A 15,626-nucleotide genomic window follows, 5' to 3' on the forward strand; every position below is an offset into this window, starting at 1 on the left:
GAATCCCTTGTATTGTATCATCTGATCGATGTCTTGAGGTGTGGTAACCATAGTATAAGCAGAATAATTGACTCCTGGCCGTTTAATTATTAGAAAAATTTGCATTTTGTTATTTGCATGTCTCATTGTCTTTTGATCCTTTGCACTTTTTAGTATAGAGGATTTTGACTAGTACACACTAATCTACCCTGCCTTTTTCTTAGAGAGTTTAGATTCTGCGTAACCATGGAGACTGATGCAAACTCCTTCCATGTGGAGTTCCCGGATTTCTCCTGCTCGCTCCTGAAGAAGCTGAACCAGCAGCGGCAGAGAGGGCAGCTGTGTGACCTCATCGTGTCCACTCGGTGGCCATCAGTTTCGCGGCCCACCGCGCGGTTCTGGCCGCCAGCTCTCCGTACTTCTGCGATCAGGTGCTGCTGAAGAACAGCTCCCGTGTTGTGTTGCCGGACGTCATGCATCCGTGTGTTTTTGAGCAGCTCCTGTTGTCGTGCTACACGGGAGGGCTTTCGGTGCCGTCCGGAGAGGTGGTTTCCTTCTTAACCGCCGCAAGCTTCCTGCAAATGTGGCACGTGGTGGACAAATGCACTGAGCTTCTTGAAGTAGGGAAGAAAAACCGGATGGACCATGGATCATCTCCAAAAGGTGATGGTTATGCCACTGATAATGAGGATGCTGGTCAGACTGCAGGTCAAGGAGATCTAGCCGATCACGGGCCAGGCACATTAGAAAGCGCTGGTTGTTCGTCTCCAGATGATCCGAGCAGTGAGAATGGCTCGGATGCAATGGAAAACCAGTGCTCTAGACCAGCTTATGTGCCACCGAGCATAATGGGACACAGAAAGAAGGTGCACATAAAAGTCGAAAGGCAGAATCGAGATGCTTGCGATGGCCTGTTTGGCGCTGAACACGCCGTAAACGATCCAGACAACAACTCTCACAATCCCAACACAGCAGAGGATTGTTTTGATGAGAAACTGGTGGAGTGCTTGGATCGAGATTGCACCTACGAAGAGCCCTTGGACTTCTACGGGACCTCCATGGAGGGCTTTTCGCAAGCCTCGGACGAGCTTTCCAACCCAGTGTCCAGGGATAAACTTCAGCTCGAAGGAGGTGCAGATGTTTCTAAAGACGAGACGCCGGATGACAGCGGCCTAAAGGAGCAGACCTCTCACTCAGGCTTCGCTTCAGTGGTTTACAAGCTCTATCCGTGCCAGTGCGGCAAAAGTTTCACGCACAAAAGCCAGAGGGATCGGCACATGAGCATGCATCTGGGTCTGAGGCCGTTCAGTTGTGCCGTTTGCAGCAAAAGCTTCAAAATGAAGCATCACTTGGTGGGCCACATGAAGATCCACACGGGCATCAAACCCTACGAGTGCAGCCTGTGCTCCAAACGCTTCATGTGGAGAGACAGCTTCAACCGACATACCTCCACGTGTGCAAGGGCCCATCAGACCCGACGGGCCTCCCAGAGCTGCTAGTGTTCACGAGTTTGAGAAACCTCAGCTTGGAAGCATCCTTTACCTGAATGCCAAACTAGCCAGTGTAAGATTATTTTAAACAAGCACCTCAACTTTGAATAAAAGCCTTCTGTTCAGTTCATTCAAGTGTGTCCTACTGGTCAAAAGTTCGGAATAATTACATTTTTGAAATGTTTTTAGAAGAAGTTCCTTCTGCTTACCAAAGCTGCATTTATTTATCAAAAATACAGTAAAATCAGTAATATTGTGAAATATTAATACAGTTTAAAACAACAGTTTTTTTTATTTGAAATTATATTCAAATATAATTAATTCCTGTGAGTCAAAGCTGAATTTTCAGCATCATTACTGCAGTCTTCAGTGTCACATGATCTTCAGAAATCATAATAATATGCTGATTTGCTGCTTAAGAAACATTTCTGATTATTATCAGTGTTGAAAAAAGTACAGCTTTATATTTTTGTAGGAACGGTGATACACTACCTTTAGGAAAGATTTTTTTAAACATTGAAATGAATACTTTTATTCAACAAGGATGCATTAAATTGATCAAAAGTGTCAGTAAACGTTTATAATGTTACAAAAGTTTTCTATTTCATATAAATGCTTTAAACTTTATCCATTAAAGGATCCTGAAAAATGCAATATGGTTTCCACAAATTCCACATATTTTCAGCATTGATAATAATAAGAAACAATACTAATAATTAAGCATTAATAATAACTGATAATAACTAAGCAGCAAATCATCATATCAGAATGATTTCTGAAGATCATGTGACACTGAAGACTGGAGTAATGATGCTGAAAATTCAGTTGCAAGTTGCAGAAATTAATTGAATTTTTTTATATTTTTTAAATTTATTAAAAATAAAAAAAAGTTGTTTTTTGTTTTAATTTTTATTTATATTTCATCATAATATTTTTTTTTACTATATTATTCATCAAATAAATGCAGCCGTGTTGAACAGTAGAGACTTCTTTAAAACAACATTTAAAAAATATTAATATTACTAACTTTTGACCAGAAGTCTCTCCACATGGAATGACATAAAGTCAACATGAAGCCAAAAATGTCTCTTCCTAATAGATGTTATTACAGTAAAATGCCATTTCATGTTGACTTCAGTGTCATTCTAATGTCTCAGAATGATTAGTATATCTGAAGGAAAAAATATGACCACATTCTACACAAGATCCTCAAATGCTGTCAAAATATTCAGGTTTAAAGACTCACAAAGCGCTTTGGAGTTTTAACAAGGTTTATCTTATGTAAATAGAAATATTCCCCAATGCAGCATTATGCTGGATTTCATTTGCTTTGGTTGAGCTGGATGCAGTGTTTGCTATTGCAGATCTCTGTTGCTAGAGCATTTCTGATAGGATTTCACTGAGAACGGTGCATGTTTCAGCTGCTAATCTATTCTAATCCATTTCATGCTCTAAAAGTCAACGGATTTATTAGGAGGATTTTGAAAGGAAAAAGTTAAATAAAATCTTACATAATGCTGCATTAATGGCATTGACATTTTCATCTCCTTCTGCAAACAGTATTTTTCAGTATGTGTTTTTAGAATGTGCCATAATTGTAAAATATTACAAATGTCATCTCTAAATGGGTGAATCTTTCAAATAACATGTCCAAGTCATATTTCACAAACCCATAAAATACAAAAATTTAAAAAACTGCATAAAGATATTGAATCTTCCTTTAGCACATTTATTATTGTCATTTGTTTTACAGTTTATTTGTTTGTAATTCTCAGTATTTTAAATAATCTAATTACTTTTAAATACAGGAATTAGATTAATCTTTTTTACTCTCACAATTTTTAATGATAGTTTTGGTAAAGGAAAAGGTTTTATTTTCTTTATGCAAAATATAACTTCATATTCCCATTAATTAATGCATTTCTTTTAATTTGGGGGGTGAAAAAAATGACCAGGGCATGTTTACTGATGGGTTTGTAAAATTCATCTGTATTTACAGTATTGAATTAAAGTGGATTTCAGAGAGGAATATCAAAGCACAGCCACCTGTAAATATCAAATATCAATGAAATGAATCTGAGAACACATCTTTATTGTTTTAGTTCACAAAGACATTTCATGCAAATATCAAAAGAGCACAAAAAGCAAAGTAAAAAAGTCAAAGGGCTGTAAAACATTTGTAGAAAAGCAGCTGGGTGTTCACTTGTATTATTTTCTGAATCTGATGTACAGAACGTGCCATGAACGGATGGCTTTCAGTAGTTTGCTTTAACGGTCTGTTTGTGAATTTGCTGCAAACCTCTGTTACAACGATACCTCAGATGCTGTGGTATTTAGTAGTTTAAGATGGTGCATGGAATTTAAACAGTGCTTAATTAGAACAAAATGTAGGCTTATTTTATTATAGTTTTACAGTAGATCAAATAAATAGGGCTTTTCTTCGAATATTGAATTATATCTGAAAGTGTTGTAAGCTAGTATAACACTCTAAAGAAGATTTCAAACATGTAGTTTTGGCAATCGCCAATTATTGGTAAGTTGTACTGTAGTATGTAAAAAGTCTTTGAATTATGCTTGTTTTTTTTTTAAAAATTATGAATGTGCAAATTTCTATATGCGTCAGACAGAACAAACAAATGACAATCATGTAGGCGGAAACAGAGCATGTGAAAAAATTAAGTAAACAGTACCATTAAAAATCACCTCTCAATAGTCAAAGTGAATCAGAATATATTTATGAAAAATAAATTTTACCATGTATTAAATTATATATATATATATATATATATATATTATCTATATATATATAAATTTATATATATATATATATATATATATATATATATATAGTACAGACCAAAAGTTTGTAAACATTACTATTTTTAATGTGTTTTTGAAAGAAGTTTCTTCTGCTCATCAAGCCTGCATTTATTTGATTAAAAATACAGAAAAAACAGTAATATTGTGAAATATTATTATAACTTTCAAAAACATTAAAAATAGTAATGTTTCCAAACTTTAGGTCTGTACTATATATATATATATATAGTAGATTTGTTACAATTGAAAATTGTAACCATTTTAATTGGAAACGGTTATATAAAAATATATTTTCTCAAGTATATATTCTGAAGTGACCAAATTTTCTTAATCTATAGGCAGAGCTTTAGGATGTTGGACGGATCACTACCTCAACAGGACTGTTTTATCAGAGCACGATCAGTTTATCAGAGAACCTTTCTTTGCAGATGGCACCAATTCCCACTTACACTTCTGTTGTGTTTTCTTCTTATAGAAGAACTTTGTGAACATTTGTGAGATTTGTATAAAAACGTGTTTAGCAATAAATGTTTTATTTGTACTGGAGATCCACGAAGAACAATTCATTTTGTGTTTGAGTTGCAAAGACTTTTTAATTCCAGGTTTCAGTCAGTAGATGGCAGTCTCAACTCACATAATTAGTTCTATGATCAAATAACCTGCTGCAATTTTAAAAACATATTTAAGGTAATTTACTTCCATAGAGAGAGAGAGAGAGAGAGAGAGAGAGAGAGAGAGAGAGAGAGTGTTCATATAGTTCAGAACTATAGTTCATTTATGTAAGCGAGGATAGCAAAATAAAGTAAACCGTGACATATTATACCCAAAAATAAATCTCTCTCTCTCTCTCTCTCTCTTTCTCTCTCTTAAAATAATTCATACAGTGAACTACCAGTAAAACTGATACACATTTGGGACCAAAAATTATTCAGACACTTTGACCTGACCATGTTTTGCTTAAGTGTTGTCTGACGTTATCAAGATGAATTTGTTCTGGCACATTTTACAATATATATATTGTATGTAATTTTTCAAAATAAATTTAAACATTTATTCAGACAAACAACTGAAATGAAGACATAAATACTTAAATACAGAAAATCTTTTTATTGTCTAAAGAGTGTCTGTATAAAGTTAACGTATAAAGTTGACTTAAAAATCATCTTAATATAGATTCATATTTTTTTTCTTTTTTTTAGATTTGTAAGTATGTAATTTATTTAAGACTATAATAAGATTGGTAAAATGTTAGTAGAGGAAGATATCACTGTTGCTGAGATGCACCTGCGCGTCCACTTCAAATTCACATAGACCCGGTGCTTCAACGCGATTGGCCAGCGCTCCATGGTGGGCGGGGTTGAATGTGCGTATAACCCATGTGATTGGGCAGTTGACCCGTCCATTAGATCAAAGGAACCTACCTGACACTTCCTGCCCATGAATGTTTCGCTTGTTTTGGGAGTATGATATTTGTGTATCTCTGCCATATTTGTGTACATCTCTCGCAAATGTCTTTACATTTATAAACATATAACATCGCCCTGACGCTCTGGATAATAACATGACGCACTGAATTGGATCATACGCGCAGTTGAGCCAGTTTAATGGATGACTGGAGGCAAAACGTGATTGTTTCTTCTCATTGATCCAGGATCATACAGTACGGAGATGAAAGGTAGGCAGACCAGATTTTGACTTGATTGATTTTATGGATGAATCGATGGTGTATTGATTAGGAACAGTCTGTGTACGTCATTCATTAACACGGGTTAGTAAAGGTGAAAGGTTACATCCCTGTGCGCGTGACCGCTTCGGTTGTTAATATGTTGGGAGAGGCGTGTGCACGCACGAGACTCAAATCCTGAGAGACAGCAGCTCGTTCCGGTCATCTATAATAGACACGTTGTTTGTTAATATTTCTGAGGCAGTTATAAAGAAAATTTTTGTTTTGTGATATGTCGTTTTGCATAATTTGTAAATTCAGTTATATAGTGAGTATTTGCATATGGTGTGCTGTTATTGGCTTTGGGTGTAAGAAAAGCGCATTATAAATAAAATGTATTATTATTATTATTATTATTATTGTAATATCTCTGAAAGCATAAATGCCACTGTTTTATCTTTTGGTATATCTTAAGAAGGGTAGAGGGGTGTTTATTTTATTGCTTTTCTACTCTAAATATTTGTTGATTTAGTTAATAATAATAATAATAATAATAATAATAATAATATAATACAAATAAAATAAAATTAATATGTAAGTAATATTAAAATTATTCATGTAAAGTAAATAAATAAATATTTTACAAGTTTTTTTATAAAAGAAGAAAAATAAATCCCGCACACTGTCCTCACTTGCAAATAGATTCACTTTGTGCAGGCTGTTTCTTCTTTTATTTATTCATTTATTTTTCCTACACACCTGTCGATTGCCTTCAGGTGTGCGAGGGTAATTATTGATTGTTTGTACAGGTTTTTTTATTTTATTCTCATTTATGTTTTTTTTTTTTTAATAAGAAATGTAGTTAATAATGTTAATCATATATTTAAATACATTTAAAAATGATGTCATTATTAATTTAAAATCTTTTTTTTTTATTTTGTAAGATATCTAAGGATGCCAATTTTATTTATATATATATAAGACATTTATCTATCTATCCATCTATCTATCTATCTATCTATCTATCTATCTATATATATATATATATATATATATATATATATATATATATATATATATATATATATATATATATATATATATATATATATATACAAATATATTTTTAATTAATAATGACATTATGTAATATTTCATATTTTACATATTTTTTCTTATTATATGTATTATATCATATTAAACATTTCTGATATTGTTTTCTGGTTTCAGAGATATTGTTTAAATAATTGTTTTAATATTAATAGATGATGCAAATGCCACATTCCTCTTTGAATGTAAATGTTTTCAAAAAATGTTCCATTTGTTCCAAGTGTTCCATTGTAAAGATTTAGGTCATTTCAGTATCAAAGCAGCTTTTTGTTGATGGAAAAGGCATTGTTTCCCAGATGCTGAGAGACAGTGTCTGTTATACTGCTTGATATGCAATTCATGCACTTGTGGTGGAGGCAATGTGTGACGTGTGTAACTGATCAGGATGAAACTTGGAGTAAGTGAGAAGGAATTCAGCTGAATCGAGGTGCTTATTCCTGATGGCTGAGAGCCAGAGCATTCATCAGTTCAAGAACCGGTGTAGTATTCAGCATTTGAGCTGCCTTGTGTTGTGGCATCTGCTAATACGCCACATGAATGCGGGTTTAGTTGACCTTGCAGGACAAACTTGAATAGCCTTGTCATGACCAGATGCCATGAAATGTAGTTTTTTTTTTTTCCTAGAATGGTTCATAGTAGTACACCTAAAAAGGCAGATTCTGTCATTATTTACAAACTCTCATGTTGGTCCAAACCTGTTCTTTCATTAAATGCTAACAACAATATTTTTCAGAAGTGTTTTCATAACTGAAACTAGCAGTTTTAAGCTCGAAAAATGACAAAAACATCATAAGAGTCGTCCACATGGCATATACACTGTATTATCAAAGTCATTGTATATATTTTGTAAGCAGTATGTGCCTCGCAGAATTGTTTGTGCACAAATACTTGTGAAAGTGAAACTAGAGAAACCAGTGACATTGTATAAACAACAGGATATTGAAGGAATAGTTCGCACAAAAATGAAAATATGCTGAAAATGTATACCCTCAGGTCATCAAAGATGTAGATGAGTTTGTCTCTTCATGAGAACAGATTTGGAGAAATGTAGCATTGCATCACTTGCTCAACAGTGGTACTCTGCAGTGAATGGGTGCCATCAGAATGAGAGTCCAAACAGCTGATAGAAACATCACAATAATCCACACCACTCCAGTCCATCAGTTAACATCCTGAGAAGACAAAAGCTATGTGTTAGTAATAAACTAATTCATATTTTTTTAACTTTAAACCATTGCTTCTGGCAAAAAAAACTGTAAGTCCTCTATCCATAATCTTTCTTTCTCCAGTGCAAAAGTCTCCTCTGAGTCAGGAGAGAAATCTGCACAGACCAACAAATTTGTTGGAGGATTTTAATGTGAGAGACAATAGGAGATAGACTTTTTCACTGGAGGAAGCGTTATTATGGATTATGAACTCTGATTTTAGCCAGAAGCAACAGAGTTAAATTTAAAAGCATCTTGATGGAGTTGTTTCTTACAAACACACAGTTTGTGGCTTCACAAGAAATTAACTGATGGACTGGAGTGCTGTGTATTACTTGTGGATTATTGTGATGTTTTTTATCAGGTGTTTGGACTCTCATTCTGACGGCACCCATTCACTGCAGAGCATCCAAGTGATGCAGTGCTATATTTCTCCAGATCTGTTCTGATGAAGAAACAAACTCATCTACATCTTGGATGGCCTGAGGGTGAATACATTTGTAGCAAATTTTAATTTTTTTTTTCTATTCTATTAAGTGAATCTTTAAACTGTGTAATGACAAACAGGCTGATCTTCAAGTTGCATATATTATCAGTTTCAGCATAAAAACAGGTTTCTCATTCCATCAGGAAGGAAGAGTACGTGCTCGTATGTGTGCAGTTATGTCAGAGCACATATTTGTACATCTTGAGCTCCTTGTCTGTCTGTAGAGTTGCAGTCGTGCAGTGGGGGGTAAATGAGGGCATCCCGGCCCCCTGCAGCTGTCTGTACGTCTGACATTACACAAGCATTGATCAGGAAACTTCTGCCAGCAGGTCATGTTCACAAGACTGTATTTATATCTCTCTCACACGCTCTTCACGTAGAGCCCTGCACTCCGCATTCACTCCAGTGAGCGTCATTGACATATGAAGTGTACTTTAAGGCCTTGGTGTTGTTCTTTTATGTTGCTGTGAACAGGTTTTTAAAATGTCTTGTATGTATCTTTTTTTCCTGTTAGTTTGCTGATTTCAGAAATCTGTCCTTTGACATTTGTAGTTTATAAAAGATTCTATAGTATTTCAAATAAATGCTGTTCTTTTGGACTAATTAATCAAAGTATCCTGATAAAAAAAAAAAAATGCATCACAAAAATATGAAGCAGCAAAACCGTTTTCAACATTGCTAATAATTAGAAATGTTTCTTGAGCAGCAAATCAGTATATTAAAATGATTTCTGAAGAATCATGTGACACTTAAGACTGCAGTAATGATGCTGAAAATTCAGCTGAAAATAGTTATTTTAAATTGTAATAATATTTCTTAATATTACTGTTTTTACTTGAGTTTTGATTGAATAAATTCGGCCTCTGCATGTGACTGTGAGTATAAGAGACTCTTAAAAAACCTTACAGACCCCAAACTTAAACTTGGAAGTGCAGTTTTGAGTAAACATTCATCTGTAAAACAGCTGGAAACTTAAAGAGGAAGTGTAAGTAAGTTGTTGATATTTCCAGTTTGTACAGTAAGTCCCTAAAATCCAGTCTGACCATCTTCTGCTTACAGTACAAACCACAAACCGTCTGAATAAACAGTCATTCAGTGTCATGGCCTGCTCTAAACAGGGTATATGATCGCATTAACATAACTGTTGAAGAGTCCTGACAGCGTTTGTTATTTTAAACTAACAGACTCAGCCGGTTTCAGTGCTCATAATTATATAGTGCCATTATAATAGGCCTAATGTTACATAAGACTCCTCCAGTCTGGATCAGCATGAGCCCAGAAACTGCCAGCAACACTGTTAACAGATGCTGTCTAATTAATGCTTTAAAAAAACATCACTTAGACATGCGTAATGAGAACAGCGATTCAGAGATCAGTGATCAAGAACTGCGTTATCTTACAGCTTCCTGTTGAAAGTGACAAGTTTTGCTGATGTCGAATCAAGCGGGGCTCGTTTCCAAGAACTTGATTAATTAAAGATAATGCTCAAGCGCTTGCATAAAGATCTCTTGTTGTATGTGTACAGTGAGAAGAGAAATAAAGCAGTTATATCTCTATCTCTGTTCTGTCATACTGTAGATTGATATCAGACAGGCAGATCTTAAATAAATGGTGCTAATGAGCTGTTTTCAAGTGTATTTAGAGTTAAATGTGTTCATGTATTAATTTTAATGAAATAAATTATTATTTTTATTTTATATAAATAACAAATGTAATACAATAATAACTATTTATTTATTTATTTTTCAGTGTTCAGCTCCCTGTCAGTATTGGTTTTGGCCATTTAAAAAACACACATCGGTAGGTTTAACTATTTGCTGCTTGAATTGATATTTGTCTGATTTATTTGTGCTCTTTGGCCCGCTGCGCTTCTATTTTTAGGCATCAAGCTGTCAGCTCAAAGGGGAGCCTGTATAGATTAAGTTCTCGCCCTCAGAGCCACACAGCATTAAAAATACACAGCATCTGTTATCAAAGTGCAGATCGAAATGTGTGAAATATTAGATTCTGACCCAAATATCTCCTTCTGTGGCTGTATTTATGTAGGAGCGAGCATGTGTGAGACATTTGAGACACGACCACCTGGTCGATTCCGCTACGCTATTCTGGTTATAATAGCAGCCTTGTTGCTGCCTGTCATTGATATGATTGTTTTATCATGCTATGAGTAATTTTAGATGTACAATACAGTTATTTTTTTGTGGAATTGAAAAAAAAAAAGAAGACAGCAACTATACTCTTTGCAAATAAACATGAAAAAGTGAACATTTGACAGAAACCAAAAGATCAGATTATTATTATAGCAAAAACAGTGTCAGAGTTTGTTTGATCTACCATTGAGTTAAAAAATAAATGACTCAAAACAGTAAAACTAATTTTATAAAAATATATACAGTATCATTCAAAATATTTTGAACGTCTTTTATATACTCACAAAGGCTGCATTTTTTGTAAGAAAATAAAATAAAATAAATAAAAATAAATACAGTAAAAACAGAAATATTGTAAAATATTATTACAATTTAAAATAACTTTTTTTATTGAAAAAAGGTTAAAATGTAATTTACTGCTATGATGCAAAGCTGAATTTTCAGCACTCCAGTCTTCAGTGTCACATGATCCTTCAGAAATCATGCTAATATGCTGATTTGCTGTTCAATAATCATTTCTGATTGTTGTCAATATTGAAAATATTGAATGTTGAAACCTTCAGAAATGTGTGTGTGTGTGTGTGTGTGTGTGTGTATATATATATATATATATATATATATATATATATATATATATATATGATATATATAATATTATAGTTCAGAAGTCTGATTTTATGTATCCATTTCAAAGCTCTTGAAAACTAGATGATATGATACATAAATTGAATTCTTGATTATTGTGCAGCTAAACAATTAAACTTTTTGTTGTCTGTAAGAACAGCATGTAAGTTCTTCCTGACCTTTGCTTTGTTTGGAACATGTCCTGCTCTGTATTTTCATATTACTCCTTCACTCTGTACCTAATTTACCCTAAGTGCATTTTAGTAGGCCACCTTAAAGGTACATATACATATATAAAGTATACATATGATTATCTAAATAGTACATATTAGTATCTTTTGACAGGCTACTGCACCAATGATAGCTTTTTACCTTTTTTTTCTGAGAGTGATGTTTTTCTCTCTCTCTCTCTCTCTCTCTCTCTCTCTCTCTCTCTCCCGTTCTCATTCTCACCTCGCTGTTCTCCTGTTTTCCCCTCTAACTCCCTTGATGTTTGAGCTGGCGTGTTATATGACATTTGATCCATTAGAAACGCTGAGTGTGTTCGCGGCTGTGCTGATGTCATGCAATGAATCTCAGATCAGCTCTGCGGTGCATCTGAGGACGAGTCCAATGCCTCAGTCTGACTCCATCAGTATTCCAGACATTTGATTAGCTCTGGGATTTTCTTTCTACTATTATCTTCACAGCTTCACACCTGGTCCTTGGTTCGTACCTGTTGTTCTTGCTCAGTCAGCAGTTAGAATGAACACAATGCCTTTCCTTACCATATGATGCATATTACATATATGGCATACATGTAATATGCAGACATACAGTTATGTGCATTATTTATATGCAATATTAATATTTTTTACTAGTTTAGTTTTAAATTGTCATGTTTTTTAATTTTTGTGTTTTTGTAATTTTTTTTTATTCACTTTTAGTAATTTTAACACTTTCAGTTAGTTCAGTTAGCCTAGATGCCAAGGCAGCATTCAAATTTGTTTATATAAATATTAGTCATTTTAGCTCAGTTTTTTAGATCCAAGATAGGGCGAAAACCGCCGTCTTTCTTTGTGACCAGAAAATAAATGGCAATAAAATCCCCCGGGATGAACTTGGGGATCGACGTGTTCTATGGCACCTTTGCGCAACAACACCTGAACTTCGTGCGCAAGTGCCTGTGCCTGACTTGGATCGTGAACTAATGTCTGTCTCACGCCGGTGTGAACAGGAGGTCGACAGCGAAACTGTCGGTACCCTCTCGAAAGGGTAGTCAAGAGCCACTGATTTATTGTTTTTGATCTCCAATGATTCAATTGACTTTCTGTGAAACAGCCCACTGTTGACGTGAGCATCAACGCTCCCGTAAATGCTTTCCTGTAGAGGTGCGGGGTTGGGGGTGACGTTGGGGACCTGGGGGTCGGATGCGAGACTAATGTCCACATGGTAGAGTCCCACCACCTCTAGGAGGTGGTGTTGGAGTAGTCTGAGAGTTCCAATGGTGGAAATGTTGAGAAGAATTATACAGATGCATCTCAATAAATTAGAATGTCATGGGAAAGTTCATTTATTTCAGTAATTCAACTCAAATTGTGAAACTCGTGCATTAAATAAATTCAGTGCACACAGACTGACATAGTTTAAGTCTTTGGTTCTTTTAATAGTGATGATTTTGGCTCACATTTAACAAAAATCCACCAATTCTCAATCTCAATCTCAACAAATTAGAATATTTCATAAGACCAATAAAAAAACAGGGTGAGGTGGTATAAAGCCCAGGTTTCTTTGACTGTGGCCTTCAGCTCATCTGCATTTTTTGGTCTCTTGTTTCTCATTTTCCTCTTGACAATACCCCATAGATTCTCTCTGGGGTTCAGGTCTGGTGAGTTTGCTGGCCAGTCAAGAACACCAACACCATGGTCATTTAACCAACTTTTGGTGCTTTTGGCAGTGTGGGCAGGTGACAAATCCTGCTGGAAAATGAAATCAGCATCTTCAAAAAACTGGTCAGCAGAAGGAAGCATAATGTGCTCCAAAATTTCTTGGTAAACGGGTGCAGTGACTTTGGTTTTCAAAAAACACAATGGACCAACACCAGCAGATGACATTGCACCCCAAATCATCACAGACTGTGGAAACTTAACACTGGACTTCAAGCAACTTGGGCTATGAGCTTCTCCACCCTTCCTCCAGACTCTAGGACCTTGGTTTCCAAATGAAATACAAAACTTGCTCTCATCTGAAAAGAGGACTTTGGACCACTGGGCAACAGTCCAGTTCTTCTTCTCCTTAGCCCAGGTAAGACACCCCAGAAGTGGCTTAACAAGAGGAATACGACAACTGTAGCCAAATGAAAGTGAAAGTCGTGACATTTGCCAAGTATGGTAACCCATACTCTGAATTGGTGCTCTGCATTTAACCCATCCAAGTGCACACACACAGCAGTGAGAAGTGAACACATCGTGAACACACACCCGGAGCAGTGGGCAGCTATATATCCAGCGCCCGGGGAGCAACTAGGGGTTCAGTGCCTTGCTCACAGGCACTTCAGCCATGGGTATTGAGGGTGGAAGAGAGCGCTGTTCATTCACTCCCTCCCACCTACAACTCCTGCCAGCACCGAGACTCGAACCTGCGACCTTCGGGTTACAAGTCCAAATCTCTAACCATTAGGGCACAGCTGCCCTGCAAATTCCTTGACATGTCTGTGTGTGGTGGCTCTTGATGCCTTGACCCCAGCTTCAGTCCATTCCTTGTGAAGTTCACTCAAATTCTTGAATCGCTTTTGCTTGACAATCCTCATAAGGCTGCGGTTCTCTCGGTTGGTTGTGCATCTTTTTCTTCCACACTTTTTCCTTCCACTCAACTTTGTTAACATGCTTGGATACAGGACTCTGTGAACAGCCAGCTTCTTTGGCAATGAATGTTTGTGGCTTACCCTCCTTGTGAAGTGTGTCAATGATTGTCTTCTGGACACCTGTCAGATCAGCAGTCTTCCCCATGATTGTGTAGCCTAGTGAACCAAACTGAGAGACCATTTTGAAGGCTCAGGAAACCTTTGCAGGTGTTTTGAGTTGATTAGCTGATTGGCATGTCACCATATTCTAATTTGTTGAGAGTGAATTGGTGGGTTTTTGTTAAATGTGAGCCAAAATCATCACAATTTAAAAGAACCAAAGACTTAAACTACTTCAGTCTGTGTGAATTTAATTTATTTTATACACCAGTTTCACAATTTGAGTTGAATTACTGAAATAAATGAACTTTTCCATGACATTCTAATTTATTGAGATGCACCTGTAGATGGGTCTTACACCAAGATTGTGAAATCGAGCACCAGATGATGCTAGAGGAGGCCTGGGTCCTGGGGCATTCCCCACATGACGGGAGCGAGTTTCAGACACTGACACATGCTGATCCAAGGCTTCCTGTGCAGCTGGTCCAATAATTCGACCAGATACCAACGGCAATCTCCGCAAATTGTTCCTACATACCTATGGCAAAGAGGCAATAACACCCGTATTCTGCAGTGTAAGTTCAGTTAAGTCTGTCACTAACGGATCAGATGAAGTTTCCATCAGAGAGGACTGTAGAGTCATAAGTATGTGCACCAAAGAATCAGAAACACAGCCAAGGTTCGCTATAGCATTGTATCCACGAGACAGTACTTCATCAGAGCACCTACACTCAACATTGGGGCAGCGTACATTCTCACAAAGCATCGGGAGATACAATAAATGCTGCCACACTAGATTCTATAAGTGGCATGCTAGCAAGTCCTACTGTCTCTGGGTCTTGCATTACAGTCAGTGTGTGGGCTAACTGATCTGGACGTGTAGCCTTCATTGAATTTTGTAATGCAGACACCAACACAGATGTAAAGTCATTGAACTGAGGCATTGTAAATGATGTTCTCTGTGCACAACGCAGAAAAATATTATCAGAACCCACTGTTGGTTGAGCGGGATCTAGATTGATGTGGACAAGCATAGCTTTTAACGTTCCTTCCAGGGATGCAACAACTGAAGATGACCCACCTGATTTCTCAGACACGGTCTCACTGCCAGAGTCTTGCGAAAGATCTGCAGGCAGATTTTCAGATATTGAATGAAA

At 36.1% G+C, this 15,626-nt stretch overlaps 2 protein-coding genes across 3 annotated transcripts in view; both read left to right on the forward strand.

Annotated features, from left to right (window-relative positions):
• The first annotated feature begins 208 nt into the window (after positions 1–208).
• Positions 209–4,835, forward strand: LOC109067053 (zinc finger and BTB domain-containing protein 43-like). The gene is given in 3 exon segments (XM_042752200.1): positions 209–345; positions 348–1,542; positions 4,628–4,835. Coding segments are annotated over 2 exon segments (1,251 nt in total). The 5' UTR covers positions 209–225; the 3' UTR covers positions 1,479–1,542; positions 4,628–4,835.
• Positions 4,836–5,631: 796 nt separating this feature from the next.
• Positions 5,632–15,626, forward strand: part of LOC109067048 (ras-specific guanine nucleotide-releasing factor RalGPS1-like) — a 107,190-nt gene continuing 97,195 nt past the window's right edge. Inside the window, exon 1 of one of the 2 annotated variants that reach the window (XM_042752212.1) lies at positions 5,632–5,964. The gene's annotated coding sequence lies outside the window, so the exon portion shown is untranslated. The remainder of the gene's footprint in view (positions 5,965–15,626) is intronic. The other variant, XM_042752208.1, reaches the window with a different exon arrangement.

Source organism: Cyprinus carpio, chromosome A5 (assembly GCF_018340385.1).
Source record: "Cyprinus carpio isolate SPL01 chromosome A5, ASM1834038v1, whole genome shotgun sequence".
NCBI lineage: Eukaryota > Metazoa > Chordata > Actinopteri > Cypriniformes > Cyprinidae > Cyprinus > Cyprinus carpio.